We start from the raw sequence: 20,068 nt of genomic DNA, 5'->3' as shown, positions 1-20,068 counted from the left end.
ATCCAAATATTTGACATCAGCAGAGATCCTTTATTTGTATATCCTGTTCGCTGTTCATGTAGCCAACTCGTGTTTCGACGGTTTAGCGACTTCGTCAGGGCTACAACAAGTGAAAGGTAAAATTCAGGGATACAAAATCTCCCAAGTAAAAGAGCCTAATTTAAGCAAATCCATCATCATCACCAACAAGCATGAGGAAGTGACTGTCTTGTGTATATAACTGGTATAAGCATAACCGATGTGAGTAGACATATGTGCAACATGGTGATCATGCCGGATAACATTTCCGTGGTTTTCATATCCTTAAGGTCAAAGGTTAAGCAACGTATTCATGCTTATCTAGGTCTTAGAACCAATGGAATCGGCACGCACAGTTATGTTTTTTATGCCTATAGGAATTATCAGAAAAAGCATAACTGTGCGTGCCAATTCCATTGGTTGCTGCCTTACAGCACCCCAGCACTGACAAGGACTGGGAGAACATCCTGGAGAGACTGGTACAAGTACCCAGAAATGCAAGGTTTTGCCTTCTACAGCTCTACATAATACACAGGACATATCTCCCACTCCCCTTGCTCAGAAACACACAATACACCTGAGACAGCCAGGGCTAGACTTCTATAGATACCAATAACTAACACCCACACCTAAGATGCCAGTCTACGTCCCAGTCACTCATTCGCCAATCACTCAGTACTGCATGCACATTAAGTGCGGGTGAGACCAAATTGCTAAGGCATGCGGTTTGATACCTCTATTTAATCCATCCTCCTCATTTAATCTTCTCCCTCCTATCAACATGCACAATTACATAACACTGTGACCACCACTGGGCACAGTTCTGATTCTTCACCGCACACATGGAATCTTTCAACTGCTCCCGCGATACCATCACCTCATCACTTCACATCGCAACATGATTGTAATTGTGTGTTGTCCGTCTACTGATTAGCTGTCAAATTGGAAATGTATTTCAGTCTACGAACACAGATTATTTTTACATGTGTATCCTTTGTTCACTCTAGAAAATATGAATAAAGATATTTAAACAACAAAAAAAAATCATTCTCATAGATAGCACACTTGGGGCCTCATGTAGGTAGCCAAATACCGGTCGGTAACGGCCGATTTTCGGTAATTATACCGTTACCGACCGGTATTTTGGCTATTGGTATGTAGGGGGACAAATTTTGGTTTCGGAATTTACCGAATCGGTAAAATTACCGAATCGGTAATAATACCGAATCGGTAATGTTACCGAATCGGTAACTTGTCCGATTCGGTAATTTTACCGATTCGGTAAATTCCGAAACCAAAATCGAGATGTAGGGGGAGTGTGTGGGTGTTTTTAAGAGTCGGTATTTACCACCAACTTATAGTTGGTGGTAAATAATTAATGTATGTGTATGGGCATTTTGAAGCGCGTAGCAGTGTGCAATGTGGCATACATACATGCCCTTAGGGCATGTATGTGTGCCACATGTGCACACATGGCCGACTCAGGGGTGCAACAGGGTGTCAATGTGACACCCTGCCACCCTTGCTTGTTCTCCACCATTACCGAATCGGTATTTACCAATTCGGTAATGAGGCATGCCTTCCCCTCAATGGGAAGGTATGCCTCATTACCGAATCGGTAAATACCGATTCGGTAATTACCGAATTGTAACGAATCGGTAAAAAATACCGACTCATTACCTACATACGAGTTACCACTTCTAAAATACCGATTCGGTAACGTTCGGTATTTTAGAAGTGGTAACTGGTATGCTACCTACATGAGGCCCATAGTGTTGGGAATGACCGTCTTCTGAATGGCATTCCCAGATTCTTCTCTTATTTTGGGGGAACGCATTTTTGTTGGCCGTAGGACTCTGCACATTTCAATCCGACTAAGCAGTGATGAAGTGCTTGTGCTCTTCTTTTTAGACATGATAGACTTGACATATACCAAATCGGACATTTTATTTACTTAACAACCCTAGTATTTGTTATAACTGGTACCCAGGGCCTGTACATTAAATGCTACTAGTGAGCTGCAGCACACATTGTGCCACCCAGTAAAGTAACACTGTAAGACATGTCCCATGCCTGCCATTGCAGCCTGGGTGTGCAGTTTTAAAACTGCCATTTTGACCTGACAAAACAATCCTCTAGCCAGGCTTAAACCTTCCTTTTTAGGTCTCGCCTACGCAGCGCGCATGCGCTGCTTAGGAGGGAACCTCTTGGAATCGATTCGCTTTTTCGGCCAAAAATGTGCACGCTTTGCATTGCTTTCAATGGCAACGCGTGCACGTCTGGCATTTCCCTTGCAAGAGCGAGTTATGGCGACATCGGTTTGTAATTATCTTGCAAACAGATGGTGCCCCTGCTCGTCCCTGCTAGGGAAACGCTGTGTGTCTGGCAGGTCGTGTCAGTTTCCTTTCCTTTCCTTGTGCTGTTTACCTCTGCGAGTGAAAAGGAGCAAAGTCGTCTTTAGGCACAAAGAAGGAACACGGACTAATTACGCATTTCCCACAAGACTGCAGACACCTAAGTCTCTAAAGAATAAACAAACAACATTACAGATATTACTGTTTGCTGTGATGCCTTGTTTTTCATTTGCAGGCTGCCAGCGGCTGTTTTTTCACTACAGCCTCTCAATATAACGTACTGTGCACAATGATGCTCCTCTGATTCGTGTCCGGGTGTTATTTGTTCTCGGGGTGCACATGAAGCACACACTCTCTGCACCCTGTAGAAACCCTCAACATCCTGTGGTCCTGGGCAAAATAGTTGTTCTCCTCGTGCCTAACAAAATCAATGTTCCATCTGTAACGCCAATGGTGCTCATGTAAAGTGCTCACATACTTTCGGTCGAGTCCGCGCTATATAAAAATCTCCTAAAAAAATTTATAAACACCAGTGACATTATTACTTATTTGCATTGTCCCCAGTGTCATTTGGAAATTTGAATGTAAAATTCACTGGTAAAGTCAAACGGACTCAAGCACACGCTCTCCGCACCCTCCCTCTACATTGGAGGGACTGTGAGAATCGCCAAGAGGGCAACCTTTGGGCGCTTTGCTGACTGCACACCAAGCGGGGAAGAATGGGGCAGGTTTTTAACACGGTGCTTCTTACTGCGGATTCCACTGGAAAATGTTTTAATGAGATCTTGTAAAAACACCAGATGCCCAGCTATGTAAAAAACTCCGATTCTTTTTTTAATAAACACCGGTGACATTATTACTTATTTGCCACGTCCCCAGTCTCATTTGGAAATTTGAATGTAGAATTCACTGGTAAAGTCACATGGAATCAAGCACACGCTCGCTGCACCCTCCCTCTGCATTGGAAGCTCAGAGAGCGAAGCTCGTGCGGCTGTGAGAATCGCCAAGAGGGCAACCTTTGGGCGCTTTGCTGACTACACACCAAGCGGGGAAGAATGGGGCAGGTTTTTAACACGGTGCTTCTTACGGCGGATTCCACTGGAAAATGTTTTAATGAGATCTTGTAAAAACACCAGGTGCTCAGCACAGCTTTGTAGCACTATAGTTTATACATTACAAAGACCTTGTTGTGGTTTAGGATGGATATATACAGCATGAGCTCTTGTGATTAACATGTCTTGCTCGGCCTACCCACAGCAATAGGATGTGGCCAAACGGCTAGAGCGGTGGACCTTGAAGTTGGGGGACTGGGTTCCAGTCTTGGTAGAAACCCTCAACATCCTGTGGTCCAGGGCAAATTAGTTAATCTCCCCGTGCCTAACAAAATCAATGTTCCGTCTTTAACGCCACTGGTGCTCATGTAAAGCGCTTAGATACGTTTGATCAAATCCGCGCTATATAAAAAACTCCGAAAAAATTATTAATAAACACCAGTGACATTATTACTTATTTGCTTCGTCCCCAGTCTCATTTGGAAATTTCAATGTAGAATTCACTGGTACAGGCACACCCTCTCCGCACCCTCCCTCTGCATTGGGAGCTCAGAGAGCGAAGCTTGTGCGACTGTGAGAATCACCAAGAGGGCAGCCTTTGGGCGCTTTGCTGACTGCACACCAAGCGGGGAACAATGGGGCAGGTTTTTAACATGGTGCTTCTTACTGCGGATTCCACTGGAAAATGTTTTAATGAGATCTTGTAAAAACACCAGATGCCCAGCACAGCTTCGTAGCGCTATAGTTTATACATTACAAAGACCTTGTTTAATATGGTCGTTCAGTTGTACATAATGCTTTCTTGGTCATATATAAGGTAACAAAAATGCTTAAAGACATAGGCAAAGTCAATATCTCTGACTAAACACTTATACGGTCCCAAAGGCACTATCTATTGGCTATGCCAATGCTTGTTATACTTCTGAATCATCTGAAAGGGAGAACCAGAATTGACAGTAGGGCAGGGTGCTTGGTATTTAAAAAGTCTGGCATGTTTAATGTATGTTTTATATATCTTGGCAGTGAAAAACTTACAAAGGGATTTTTTGCTGTGGCATAGTTGTCTCTCCTACTAGTTAATGCTGGTTTACACTACTACATTAAATAAGTGCTTTATTCAGTTTGAAGGGAAGGGGATAGTTGAAAGAATGATTCAATAACTCATTATAGTTGTAATTTAAAGTCCAACTTAATGGTCAATTTTGATTTTATAATATTATTTTGGAAGTGATGCTTTTTGAAAGATGTCAATTTCTTGCCTAGAACAAAACGGCTTTCATACCAGTGTCCAGCTGTTACCTGACCTCTGCTGGCTCCATTGTGATGAAATGTGTACGACTCCCAGACAGTGGACAAAGGGCACTGGGCATGGGGCCTCCACCATTGACAGTATGGCCTGGGGCACGGGTACTCATAGGACGGCCCGCGGGCCGCCAGCGGCCTGGCAAGGCTTCCTTGTCAGCCCGCGGACCTTGTAGACATTGTACCGGTGTGTGTTTTTTTTTGTTTTTTTAAAGAGTGTCAGCAAACACCGCCGGTTGCAGCAGTGCTGACTCAGAGAGACTCTGCTCTATGGGGGGCCGGGCGATTCCAGCGATAGTCAGAGTGGAGATGCAGGGGCGCTAAGAAGAGGTGAAATACAACAAAGCCTCATTAACAAGTAAACGGTCTTTTAAAGACCTGTGAAGTACTCGGGTGCGGCTGTGTGTGTGCACGGGAAGCTGTCTCAGCCCGGGCAGCCACGCACGCGGGGTGGGGTGACAGAGGACAGCAGGGTGTTAGAGCCAGGTGAGCTGACAGAGGGCAGGTGAGGTGTGCGTTAAGAGCCTGTGATGTGATGTTTCCAGCCAGCCTGTAGTCAGAGGGTTGAGCCAAGGCCAGGGAGCTCAGGCCTGGTCTCCGCTCTCGCAGCACAGCGCACAAATGCTCGCCGCCAGGTTGGCGCTATATATAATTGATGTATGCATACCTACACGGAAGGGTGACTGGTGCCAAAGGGGGGCTTTGATCTGACAGCTCGGGGGTGAGAGTCAGAATTAAAGCCAGCATCAGATGTGACCCCAGGCCCAGTGGAGCTTCATCGGGACCAACGTTAAGCAGCATCTGATCGAGATTGAGACCTTCCTGAGCATGGACTTTGCCTGCTCAGTGCTTTCCCACCTTTAGCGACAACTTCACCGAAACCCCATTCTTCAGTAATCCATTATTGTCAAGCCCCACTTCGGTTTCAGCTTGAAGCTTGCCCTGCCAACAACTTGTCACAAACCCCTTCTCCACCATAAAAGTTTCTAACTCAGAAGGTAAACTTTCCACCAAAGCAAATCTGTTCCCTATATCCTACCCTTTCTCCGTTACAGTAAAGATGCAGCAGTATTGAAAGTAGCTAAATGTAAAAAAGATACTTTGGAACAAAGAATACAAGTCTTAAATGAATTAAGACAGCTGAATCCCTCCAGCATTATTTCACATCAATTAGATGAAGCCAAAAGGGCACTTAGCTCGTATTACTATGCCCAAAGTGAGGAGATTTTCTATAGACAATCCCAAAAAATTTACGAAGAGAGTAATTTTACTGGGAAATTTCTGGCTTGGCAGGTGAAAGAACAAGCTGCCGCAAATCTGATTAGAGGATTAAAATGCCCAGTAACCCAAACAGACGTAATAGATTCGGTCGGGATAGGAAAGATAATGCTTTCCCATTACAATAATATCTACAGTCAGCAACATAATATTGATCAGGAAAAGTTATCAGATTTCTTAGAAAACTGTGCATTGCCGCGCCTTTCTCAAACTGACCAATTAACATTGATGCGCCCATTTTCCCTGGAAGAATTTGAACTGGTAGTTAAAAATCTCCCAAATGGCAAGGCTTGTGGCCCAGACGGACTGTCAGCTGAATTTTTTAAAACTTTTTTTTGCACTCTCTAACCTTTTTTTGCAATTATTGAACTCGATGCTAGAAGGAGGCCCGATTCCGGACTCTTTTCGGGAAGGAACTGTGGTTAGTTTTTTGAAGAAGGGGAAAGAAGCCAAAGATCTGATCTCGTACCGACCTATTACCTTACTAAATATAGATTATAAAATCGTTACAAAATTAATATCAATGCGTTTGAATCGTATTTCAACAGAGTTGATCCATTTGGATCAGAACGGCTTTATTCCAGGGAGACATTTGTTTACGAACACGCATTATTTAATTGAAGCTTTAGATTATTTTGAGACACGAGGAATCCCTGCATTGATTTTGTTATTGGATGCAGAAAAAGCTTTTGATTTGGTGGTATGGGAGACACTTTTTATTATCTTAGAGCACTTTGGGATTTCTGATAAAATAGTAAATTTAATTTGAAATCTTTATTCTACTGCCAAAGCAAATATCATCATAAATACGGTAATGGTCGGTACTATTTCAGTCAAGCGCGGCACACGACAGGGCTGCCCTTTATCCCCCGTTTTGTTTGCATTTTTTATTGAGCCCCTTGCTGCTGCAATAAGAAATTGCACTAGTATTCTTTCCCCAGTTCCTTCAATGGCGAAGATCAAACTCTATGCGGATGATATTATGTTATTAATTAAACCCAAACTTTATTCGCAAATGAGGATTTTTCAGATTTTTGAGGAATTCGAAGCTTTAGGGGGCTATCGGATTAATAAAAAGAAAACTGAGATTCTGAAGTGTGGGAATAGAGAGCTAGAAATACATCCCGATTTAAGGTGCTGTCTAAATACTTAACTGAAAAGATATCTCTGGCTCTTTTTCTCACACACAGTTAAGGATTTATCCACGCTTAACTTCGATCCCCTTCTTTTAAAGATCCGGTCAATGTTTACACCCTGGAATTCTTTGCCACTCTCGATTCAGGGTCGGGTCGCCCTGATAAAAATGTCCGTTCTTCCTTTATTTAATTTTTTGTTTTCCACTATTCCTTGTTTCTTGCCAGGTACCTATTTTTCTAGGGTAGAATCTTTGTTTTCTGCTTTCGTCTGGGCAAAAAAGCCACCTCGTATAGCATTCAATACTCTTTATGCGGATTTAGATCAAGGAGGACTCTCTTTACCAAATATTAGAGATTATTATAACGCATATTTTATACAATATTTGTCGAGGTTGAAGAATCAAACTCAAGGGCAAACCTTATTTATAAACTTTTTTTTACCTAATTTGTTTAGAAAATGAGATACCACCCCCCCCCCCCTGCAGATTTTCAAATCTCCCAAATTAGTCCGCTATAAGACCTTGATATGGTTTCTTAAAAAACTGCACTGCTATGTTTAAAAGATATTCTCTCCCATTAATTAATGTAACAACTCCGCAGTCTAGTATCTTCCCACTGATAGGCATTAAAATTGGATCTGAGACAGTAGATAATTGGGCCAGAGTAGGATTTATTAAAATAGTCGATTTGTTAAAAAATGGAGTATGGATAACTCCAACAGAGATGGCATGTCTTATTCAGAGGAATTTTTTGTTGTTGTGGTCTTACAATACTATCTTCAAATTTTTGGAACAACTTGATATTGAACAGCTTAATCAACCAACCCAACTGATTAAGGACATCTTTCTGAATGAATGTGTAAGGAGACCTGGGGAGTGGAAGCGTTGCTTAACGGCTAGCAAAGAAATGGATTTAGGTCAAAAAGCAATTAAAAAATGGCAGGAACAGGAATATCATGTACTATCTACGAATACTTGGAAGACCATTAATCAGCTTAATTTTAGTATACTTAGAGGAGCTAATTGGCGCAGAATGTTATTCATTGGGAAATGGTTATTATATCGTACTCCTGCGGAGAGATTTTTGTTTTTTTTCCAGGTCTATTATAAAATTACGGTTCCTTTTAAAGAAAAATTGATGCTTTATGGTTTTGACCCGGATCTTAAAATCCCTACCCAATCTGTTAAATTACTGTTCATAGCAATGGAGTCGCATGATCTTTGTTATTGCAGAACTGGCGGTCAGAACAAATTCCATCTAAAGTAGAAAGGATACAGAAAATGAGGAGAGTTAGGAAAAATTAACAAATTTATGCTATGCGGGTGGGAGGTATAAGAAAATTTGATAGAATCTGGAGGCTTTATTTTGATTCCGACTGATTTCTTCGATAGTCGATGTTTAAAACTTCTTTGTTTGGCTGTATTCTAGGCTGAACCTGTTTTCGTTGTATCTGATCTCATGTATTGTTGATTAATTTTTTTTGTACGTCGCTAAAGTACTTCAAATAAAAAAATAAATAAAAAACAGGATTCCCAGATTTCCCGAAAGTGTAAAACCAAAGGGGTACATCCTAGATCCAGAATGGTCCGATCAATTTCCGATTTTAGGATGCTATTATGCTTATAAATTACTTCATTTAGATTGCTTGCTTGTATATTTAAGATATGTATCTAACCTAGAGATATGTTAAGGTCATGGCCCTACGTTGATCACCTTTGATCTAGAGAAATTAACTACTCTGCTGACCTGAAAAGAGAGCGAAACTAAAATATACTTAGGGCCAAGGAGAACAGCATCCATTCTTAGAATATATTCAAGAAGTGCTAATATTTCTCGTATCCTCGGATCAATTAATATTGGGGCAATTCATGGCCAGATTATAAATCTAGTGGAAGTGAGCACCGTTTTGGTAGGCCAAACAAACAAAGTGGTGAGTCAGTTTGTCCTGTTTATTGGAGAAGTGATATATTATTTCAAGTCTGAAATGTAGAAATGCATATCTTCGGTGCAAGGTATGGAGGAATTATTTGAATAAGTGGATTTTTGTGTGTTTATATGCACTTGCCAAAATGCTTGCCCGGTATTATCATTCTGCGTGTTTATATTTAAAACATGGTTAGTCGAATATAATTGTATTTTCAATGCAAGTTAACAATCAGTTAAGACCGTGGTATGGCTATTTTTTATAATTTAAAATGAATATCTATGCGTCTTTATCCAATTCTGGGCATTCAGAATAATGCTGGAAGTAATGCGCCCTTTTCCTTCCTCTTTAGGTCCAATCGAACATGTTCATCTGAGTGTTCCATTTGTCGCTATCAAAAGCAAAGAAATTAATATCACTGCCGTGGTATGGCCTATCCAGGCGGGAACACTCACGTACTTTTGGTGGATTGGAAATAATACAAAGGTAAGGCATTTTGGGAATGTATTATTGACAATCACTTAATGTAGAATCAATGTAATGAAGGCAGAAAGCAAAAGCTGACTGGCTAACTGTTTTTGTCCATCGAAGACCGAAAACTTGTGAGCTAGCTGTTTGTGTTCACTTATCCCTGTTGTATACATTTTATCATTTGGCTATTAGCACGAATTGTTATATTTTGAAGTGCGAGAAATATTTGAAGGGGCAACAAAGCACTATGCAATTATAATAAATTAAATACAGCAGCCAATCCATTCGAAATGGCATAAGATAAAACGTCAGGAAGTATTTGTTACAACTGAGTAGCGGAGTATTTCCTATTGTCAAACGTTTACTCAAGACTTCTCAGCTCAATTTGATCTCCCTCTTTTTATTGGATCCACATATTCTCTACAGTTTCTGGTAGAATACTTGAAGTTAAAGTCCATCTTTTGCTACCAAGTTTCACAAAATAAGTTATATTTCCTTGGTCATTCAATCCTTACTGCACAACAGTGGCTGAATTTCCTATCCAACAAATCTTTCTTAACATCAACCTTTTTGTTAGGTCATCACTTTCTTCGTATTATAATAACATTTTGAAGTACGAGTAGCTTTGACAGTATCATAAATATGAAGAACGCATGCCTTAGGGTTGTATCTTGCAGTCCATAAGGATAGCTCATTGTAAGACTAAGAAAAAATAATCAGTCTATAGTGCATTGATGTATGCTTCAATGAGACAGTAATAACTTTTTTATTTACAGGGCAAACAACATCACACGGTGACCCATCGCAGGGAAATTATCTGTCACTGAGGCATGAGCACAAGATATTGGACAGTGTGAATACTCACTCAGTGAACAGCTGGTTAACTCAATCACACTGGAATTTGATTAGGGAAAAAGATCATGAGGTTTTAGTGGAGGCTGCATCCCTTAAAGTATAGGTAAAATAATATTGCATGTTACCAATTTCAACTAAGACCAGCAACTGCAGGTCTGAATCATAGCAAAGTTAATTTAATCTTGAAACATGGAGCACTTTCAGTGAAGTGAATAAATTGCATAGGCAAATATTCAACCTGAACCCCTTTTCAAAAAACACTATATTAGGTAAATTAGTTTTATAATTCCCATTAATGTACATTTCTCTGCCCCTCGAAACCCCCATCAAATGGCTCCAACAGCTAATAGATGGCACTGATCCATCATCAACCTTCACTAAACCTCTTCCCTACAACTCTCCGTTGCATGCTCACGTTCGCTCACAATTTGAGGCGAATTGTAGGCTTAGACTTTCTACAACACACTAATACATTTCGACACATCTTGCAATAAAAAGTAAGAGGATATGACCTCAATTTTGGCATCACGAAAATCTCTTTAACTTAATGGGTCTGACTCACAAGGTTAGAAGTGTACAGTTGTAACTTTAGTTCTGGATTTGGATAACATTTCCAATGTTTGGGATTCTCAAAGATTCTTAGAATTTCTCCAGGAAATCTGTGACAGTTGTAGACTTCCAGTATTTTATTTGTGAAAATTGAGTCATAGGGATTTTCTAGTATTAATATGTGGGAATGAGCAAATAATGCACAATTGCGCAATTAACTTTTTTTTTGTACAACCAATAAAATATGTTCACATACAAAAGTCATGCAGCCCCAGCAGTAAAGCGCGCACGTCCATTTTGACAGGTTCCCAGTAGACATTTTCTGCTCGAAAGGGTCTCCAGCAACACTATTACCTTTAAAGTCCCTAGGGCCTCTTTAATGCTGCAAGAGTCCAAGGTTTGAAGAGGAGGTCAATTATTTGTAAACAATGGTCCAATTTATTAAGATTTCACACAATACAGTCCAGAGTCCAAATTTGCTGCTCCACGTTGCATAAAAATCAACACATGGTGAAACACCCGTATGTACAAAGATTGGACGGCTGCTGGTTTTATCTACTTTGCTGGCTCACAAACAAGCTGCCTTGCCCAACTCACAGCATCACATCATGGCGACGAGGCTAGTGTGTGCTGTCTAACATTGGATTTGTTCTGAAGGCATACACTTCAATGGCAATTTTGTAAACACAGACAAACACATAGGTTTCGACGTTTGCTCTGCACTGCACACACTGCTTGCACGTTGGCTATGTGGCTATTTGCGCTGATCCGCACCCCAAATACCTCTTTGACATAGAGCCTTTTTGTGCTGGGAAATGCTCAACTTTCCAATGCAAAGCGTCTTTTGAACTGGATAGTAAATCAATGGCTGCTGCCTCTTTCCGCTGCTTCTTATTGCTTTGTTTCACGCTAACGTGAGCGAAAGCCTTTTTAAACCAGTCCCAAAATGGCTACCACTACAAAGCCTCAATGAAACATTTCAGTTACAAATGCATTCATTGTTTACAGTTGGATACAACACACATGCTGCGTAAAAATTGAATAACAGCAAATGTCAGCCTTCGCTCGCCCAACAAACATCACACATTCAAAATGTTGAACACATTGTTAGGCATATAACTTTCAATGCCAGATTACCACTAAACCTTCATTATGGCACAACAAAAAGGTTGCATGGAAAGCTTGCCAGCGAGTATGTTTGAGGCAGGTTTAGTGAAGCTGAAAGAAACTGCATTAGCAGTAAGCATACTTTTTAATCAGCCAAAATATAAAAAACACGATGCTGAGTAGGTAGTCGGGGCTTCTTTGTACAATCCATTATAAAGAATGTTATTCAAGCAATCATACTGAAATAATTTGTTGAACTAGGACACGCTTATGATTAAATTGGTTCTAATTCACTGCGTGATACGAGCTAGAGTGGATTTGTGCCACAAACTGGTTTTCAGTAAACCATTCATGCATGGATAAAATTAACTCGACTAAACAAATTAAACGTGCTGCGTTTTCTATTGGTAACCTGTGCGTACTTAAAAGCAAAACATGCACCTTAGTGGACAGATGCTTCAATGTACAGGGGGCGAACAGAAGAAATAAACACTGTGAATAATTATTTTATTTAATGTAGCATATTCAGTGGAGGAGCGTTTCCCCAAAAGAAAGGTATTTTTCATTAAATATTGCTATGCGTATGGTGGGAATAGGCCCGGCATCGTAACCTCAGTAATAGAGAGATGCATTCTGGGCATATCCCGCCCTTCTCAAGGGAAAATAGAGGCATGATGTAGCACACACGGGGCCTAAATGAGGAAGAACTATATATCAGCTAACTACTGTAGCATTTTGGAAGTAATTAAACGTTGTGAAAGCTCTATTGTGCATGCATGTGTTTTAGGAGTTAAGAGGTGATTTTGGGAGTTGCAAACGATTTTGTAAGGAGTTATTTTGAACTTCTGATCCCTGGCTAATTTGATCCTCCTTCACTATAAACCCACTTGTCACATATACTAAGAATTTAAGGCATATTAATGCAATCCCTAGAGCATAGCTTGGCCAGTAAAATTGGGGTGATGTGAGCTTCATATTTTCTGACATTCACTCTGGCATGTCAATCAATCAAATACACATTTGTACTGCGCAGCACTGTCAACCCTTGGGGTATCTGGGCAGTGTGGATGCAACATCTCTTTCAAAGAGCCAGGTCTTGAGTTTCTTCCTGAAGTCCGCCAGGGAGAGTGCTGTTCGAAGTTTGAGGGGTAGGTCGTTCCAGGTCTTGGCGGCGAGGTAGGAGAAGGACCAGCCACTGCTACAGCTGTGATGTATGTGGGAGTGTGTGCATGGGCTACTGAGGAGGAGCTTAGGAGTCTTGCTGGGAGGTGAAAGTTCAGGAGATGGTTGCTGGAGGCTGGGCCTTCATTGTGCAGAGCTTTGTGTGCGTGCGTGTTGATCTTCAACAGGCATCTCTTCTGGATGGCGAGCCAGTGGAGTTTTCTGAGGTGGGTGGTGATGTGGGTCCAGTTAGTAAACAAAATGGCAAATATTGTGACAAGCAACATGCCAACTTCAATTTAATATGCATGACAAGGTTACTATTGCTGTGAAGCATCTCATATGACCCACGTCCGATTCGATATCTGTAGTAACACATTGCTTAAAGTTGCATGACAAAGCTACCAAAAAGTGCATGACATCTGCACGAAATGGCTTGACAAGTATAATCTTTTAACTATTGTATTATAGAATCACTATGGTGGGCTCCCATGGAGTAGTGTGCTACTAATATGCAAAACTCTTCCTAGCCTCAACATACAATACCATACCATGTCAAAAAACTAAAGTGAAGAAACAATGGTCCCTAAAACTAAATAAGACAATAGTTACAACAAAATTGTAATTAAATGAAAGCACAATTGAATTACGACAAATTGCATACCGGTGAGAATGTGCTCCAAACTCTCCACAACATAGGTCAATGACGTTTCAATCCCATTCTCAAATATGGGATCATCAGAAGCACTGATAGGGAGTCCAAGAGTGAGATGGAATATTCTAAAAGAAAAGGAGAGGAAAAGAAGAGTTACAAGCTAAACAGTTCTAATCGGGCACTAACAATGAACTTACGTCAAGGTGGAGTCAAAGCCACTGAAATAAAAACTCAAAAAGGAATAGAAAGAAGTGAGAGAGACCTAATTCATTCAATGAAATGCAGAGAGGAATGTAAGGAAGGTTCACCTCGATAAGTGAACAAGGTGGGTATGATAGACTGCTGATCGTGAGTCGGGAGCGTGGAACGTAATTGGTTGGAATTGGAGAGTTCCTGTAAAGGCTAAGGGAAAAATGTTATGAAACTTGATAAACTAAAGATACACTGCACTAGGAAAAATGGCTGAGGCATCCGATGCCAGGCATATCTGATGGTACACAGGCCTGGGCCAAATGGGAATTTTGGAGGCCATAACACACAAAAATAGAAAAAAGGGCACCAATGGGCTCACACATGCTCTTACTCATAGAATCACAATCACACAAATTGGTGTGACACCCTGTTATTGCTTAAAGCTGGTTGTTCACAAGCAAACATGCACTATTGTCTTCATAGTTAACTAAGTTTAATCTAACTCCCAGAAAGAGGGCAATTCCAAGAATTGGACAAGGTATGCTCACTCATAATGTAATGTGACATTCTTCAAAATTTGCCACCTTGTCCCATCCTGGCAAGATGGTCCTGTTCTGGATAAAATACTTGGATCCAGTTTCAAAGTGAAGAAAAGCCTTAGGATAAACCACAAAACATCCTTTATTCAGGTGGTATCCTAGGCTCGAAAACACCACAGGGTACTATCAGGAGGCACATGTGGTTATAATGACCTATATGCGTCACTGAATTGGTAACACTATCATGCCAACATGTTTCTGCCTATAGTTTTTAGCCAAACAGTCTTAGCCATTCATCAGGGCGAGATCTATGTGTCCCTACACTACAGTAGCGTTAGTTAGGAGTCCCTCAGAAGATGTGTAGAGATTCCAGGTTATTTAAAAGAAAGGAAATACAGAGGCAGATAGCAAGCAGAGTTAAATATAGTAATGGTAGTAATTAAAAAAATCATTGTGAAGCTCATAATGGTATAGTTTCCCATTATGAGAGTAGGTCAGAGGACTGTGCATGGACAGCCCCCATACAATTAAAACACTAGCTTAAAAGACAGTAATGAACGTGATACAGTGGTACTAAAAACATTCAATCACAGCACATACATGAGTGACACACAGCATACAAGGGTATAGAGATACATATAGTACCAGAGCAGCTTTTTTACCTGGTTTTAAAATGCTAGTTTGCACATGGTCTGGTCGGAGTTGTCACACTCGGATAGGTGGGATCCATAGTAGTGAGGGAAAAAAGGAAACAAGGGAATAACGAGTGAGAAACCATATTGATATATTATCTGCACTCTTTGTATAGAAGGCATTTATGTTATGTGTTGTAAAGTCTGTGTATTTCTTGTTCTTGAAAGTGCAATCAAAATATTCAAACTTAATTTCTCAAGGTAGCACGACCACTATGCCCCTAAGATGCCCCAGAGGACAACCAACTTGTATGACAAGGTCGTGCTGGCATGTATTGTTATTTGAAGCCAAATTGTGGGCATGTTTTTTCTCAATCTGCTTGACATTCACCGCAACTCGTATCACCTGTATCGAGCCCCGAAGCGCTGAAAACTTTGGTGCTCGGGTCTTCATACTTGGCCCTCCTACTGAGCGTGTCCCCATTCGTGAAATGTTTGCCCACACATTCATATTGTATCCCGGCCCGGCTTCCACTCTGACGTGAGAGTCCAGGACAGGTGCCGGATTGGCAAAAGCCGGGCTCCAGCTTTCTCTGGGTAGCATAACATGTTAGGTCACGTGCGGTACATTCTTGTGTTTAGACCAGACGCTGGCTTTCTCTGTTGACAAAGGGTTCTGTGAATCGTAGTCATCAACCCAGAAATCGTCATGAGCCATAATTCTGGGTCGATGTATGATCCCCTCCCGTTGAGTGGAAAGAAAATATTGTAGCATACCATGTATAGTAGACATCTGCTTGGAAAGGCAAGAAACGTTGCAGGCTGGGGAATCTCTGTGGTTATTATAAAAGCACCCCGGTTGATATGAGTCTAGAGGTTACTGACAGTCAACTCTTGTTAGGGGGTGAGGGGTACTATTGTGATGCAATAAGCATAGTAAAAGCCTGATGCAAAGACACAGAAAATGTTTGCCAGGGAATTCCGAATGGCTACTGTAAAAACACCACAGGGCGACTCAAAAATAAGTATACGGAGTTTTACTGGCAACCTACTGTTGTTAAAGGATCCAGTTTGATTTACCTGCCTAGAGGCCCCAAGGAATATTATCATTTAATCCCTGGGTGTCAGTATGAAGGCGGAATACTCGTTGTTCATTCTTATGTAATGCTTGACTTATATCTGTTTTTCTTTGCTCCAACTGGTACACAGTTTGGGCAGGGTCCTTTGTAAGCCTTCTGTTGCAGGATTGCTGTTTCCACTTCAGGGTGCAAGATGATAAAATGCCTTGTTGGGGGGGGGGGGGGGGCATTGCATTTTACCAGTGCTGGTTTACAGTCACCACTGGAGTATACACTCTTGTAGTGATCTTCCCAGGTCTGTACTGGAATATGGAGGTCCCTGGATTTTGGGCCTTGTCAAAATATTTTGGCAATTTCCCCCAGAAAGATTTTATATTTTTCCCTCTGCTGTTTTGATCAGATCTTCCCACACTTCTTGCTCTTAATTAAATTTCTTCACTCCAAGTAAGGCTTTCTATTCCTTTCTAGTGGCCCTAAAAGTCTGCTAATTTCCTGGGGAGGCGTGCTAGTCATTATGCACGCATATCAGCATCTGCTTGGCAGCTCTGCACTCTTTATCAGGTTTCCTGCTTTTTCTCCTTGATGGTCATATTGCAGACTAATGATGCGTAAGCTCTCTTGTGAGTTTATTATAATTTGGTAATATTGCCTCATGCTCATCACTATCCACAATACTGGTCAGAAATTGCTCCAGTCATGCCATTAGCACAATCCTGTCATTCAAATAGTTTTCTCTGGTCCATTTTACCACTCTTCTGCTGTTGCTTGGAATGATACTAGTAGTAAAGAGGTTGGCGATTTTCTGCTTAGTCAGTGGCTTTGCACTTGAAGCAGAAGGTATCATGGTCATTCTTGGGTTTTTGAATTATTTCCATGTCCAACACCAGGTCCCAGTGCTCATTTGGATAAAGAATGTAATCGATCACACTAGTTCTTATGTTGTTCCGAAATGTGGATCTGTAGGGCTGCCTGATATGATTTGACCATTCAGAAAGGTTAGATACAGTTTGAAAAGAAAATCACTGAATAATTTCCTTTTCTTGTTCCTGCTAAGGGGAAGGGAATTTCCCATTTCAGGTGATGGGATAACCAAACTAATCTCCTTGTCACTTTTTTGTGGTCTCCCTTAGGTCTTCAGGTGGGTAGATGTTAAAGTCACCAAGGATGAGGAGATGGTGCTTGCAATTGCTGTGTGCCTTATTCCTTATGTCGCATACAATTATTTTAAAGTCCCCAAGGTGTTCCTCAAGTTTATTGCATCAGCTTGGGTTCAGGTACACATTTAAAACATCCAGTGTAATGCTTGTCTTTTTCTGCACTTGGGCCAGTCTGACATGCAGCGTATATAGTGGTGATGTGGTTAAGAAGTTTTTAGCTGTTGTAATGTACAGGCCAGTTTAATTTAAATCTAGTTGGTTAGATCCCCTCCATCTCTGAGAACAGTTGAACAGTTGATAGACCCTCTGGGAGCCAACAACCACCGAGTCCCGGAGTGAGGGCGCAGGTGCTCCAGCCACTTCTGCAGTGTCCGAGAAGCCCTCTGATGAGCCCTCCGGCAAGCACTCTTCCAGCAAGCACTTCACACCGATCAATTTGAGTGATGCTCGATTCCCGAGCAGTGCTCAATAGGTCCTTTGTGTCAGGGCAGAGAACTCCATAATCAGTTACAAGTGGGGCTGTGCTCATGTCCACACCCTCATCCTGTCAGCACATGGCCCATTAAGGCAAACCTAATCTTGCTATTGCATGACTGTCTGGGAGGAATTTGGAAAAAGTAAGGGTCTGATTACATGAAAAGGTGCTATTTATCGCACCTGGTAAATAACAATATCTTTAGGTTAGTTTTTTACCAGGTGTTTTAAATAGCACCTATTACGAGTTATTGGGGAATAACATGCACATTTTAGTGTTTAATACACCAAACTCCACATGGTATGGTAAATTCAGTACATATTCCCCCTGTAAAAGTTCAGCAGTATTGACCTCCTGAAATGCAACCAATTTTGGGCTATTTAATGCATCTGATAATTATAGGGTGTATTAAATAAAACCAACCTCGTGATTCTGTACTGGGTGTAAACAGGAGTTTACACACAAGACAGATTTAACCTTCCAACTTATAATCACAGCCTTACTCTCAGTTACACCAAGTCATGTGACCCAAGACAGGCTACCGCCACAAAAGAGCTAAGGGCAGACAAACAGCACCTTTCTAAAAGTGGAACTTTCAAAATCGTAATTAAAAAAAAGACCATTAAAAAGGGTTTTCATTACTGTTCAAAAGACACCAAACATGCTACCAATTGAAATTTACAGCTAAATAAATGTAATAAGAAATCCCTAGTGTTATCCTACGGAAGGGGTAGACATCACAACAGTGAAAAATGAAATGTAGGAGTTTTTCTCTACTAGGACATGTAAAATATAAAAGTACATGTCCAACCTTTTAATTACACAGCACCCTGCCCTGTGGGCTACCAAGGGCCTCTCTTGAGGGTGACTTATATGTAATAAAAGGGGAATTTAAGTCTTAGTAAGGGGATTTAAATGTTAAGTCGACTTAGCAGTTTAAAACTCCATTCAGGGTGCATTGGCAGGCCTGGGACATGTTTACAGGTGCTACTTAAGTGGGTGGCAAATGACTGCTGCAAGCTCACTGATATACCACTCGATAAGAGACTTGTAAGTAAATTAAATAAGCCAATTGGGTATAAACCAATTTAACCAAGTTTTAGTGGAGTGAGCAGAAGCACTTTGGAACTGGTTAGCAGTGGTAAAGTGCACAGAGTCCTAAGGGCAAAATAAAACAAATTCAGCAAAAAACAGAGGAGGGTAAAGGTGAGAAGCTCCGGGTAGATCCTGTCCAATGGCCAGGTCCAATACATAGCTTGTTTTCGTGAAAAACTGAAAATAGTCAAAATCACCCAAAACTATATTTTGGCAATTTTCTGGATTTTCTCTTAAGGATTCTGCAAACCTTGCCTAACTTTAAAATCCTTGATATACAGGGAAAAAAAGATGCAAATGTATCCAGAATATGTAATGTGGAAAAAACGTCATGGAGACTCAGATGCCAAGAGATAAGAACATCAAATAAATCAGTGGCCGCTCGCAGAGGGAGTGTTGCAGGGCGGTAGAGGGGGGCTGCGGGGAGGGGCAGGGGGGTAGTGGACTCCGACATACGGCGGAACAGAGTAAAGTAAGTAAATATATAAATAAAACAATTTACCTTGAAGGCGCTGCATCGCCAACTCGGCGATGCAGCGTGCGCAAGGTAATTTACTTACTTTACTCCGTTCCGCCGTATGTCGGAGTCCACTACCCCCCACCCTGCCCCTCTCCCGCCCCGCTCCACTGCCCCACAGCACTCCCTCTGCGAGCCGGCACTGAAATAAACGGCTCAGCCATGGGGCGGAAAGTCTAAGCAGGTAAAGTATTGGATTGCTTCACTCAGCATTACATCTACCTATACTGGCGTCAAGGAAAGCTGTATGTTTATAAGGATAATAGAAGGGTTTCATCGGGAAAGCTGATTGGTATTTATATGGCCCACAAGCAGATGTTTAATTTAAGTCCCAGCACACTAAGAAGTTAATTTTGAATTATGCTGATGAAGAAAATAAGCACTCTTCCACTAAAACTCGAGGAGGAATACACAGAAAATTATTCTAAACAACGGTACTTCAATGATGGAGGATTCCATGTCTTGCTCTTGCGTCAATGATGGTTTTCATTCTTATACTGGTCCTGCCCAAGAAAGTTTA

The 20,068-nt window shown here is 41.2% G+C and overlaps 1 protein-coding gene across 1 annotated transcript in view; it reads left to right on the top strand.

Annotated features, from left to right (window-relative positions):
- SORCS3 (sortilin related VPS10 domain containing receptor 3) overlaps positions 1 to 20,068 on the top strand; it is a 2,496,310-nt gene that overhangs the window by 2,276,092 nt on the left and 200,150 nt on the right. Inside the window, exon 20 of the mRNA XM_085603452.1 lies at positions 9,417 to 9,550. Coding sequence (XP_085459578.1) covers positions 9,417 to 9,550 — 134 coding nt within the window. The remainder of the gene's footprint in view (positions 1 to 9,416; positions 9,551 to 20,068) is intronic.

This window comes from Triturus cristatus, chromosome 1_2, assembly GCF_964204655.1.
Source record: "Triturus cristatus chromosome 1_2, aTriCri1.1, whole genome shotgun sequence".
Lineage (NCBI taxonomy): Eukaryota > Metazoa > Chordata > Amphibia > Caudata > Salamandridae > Triturus > Triturus cristatus.
This window is presented reverse-complemented; position numbering and strand designations above follow the sequence as displayed.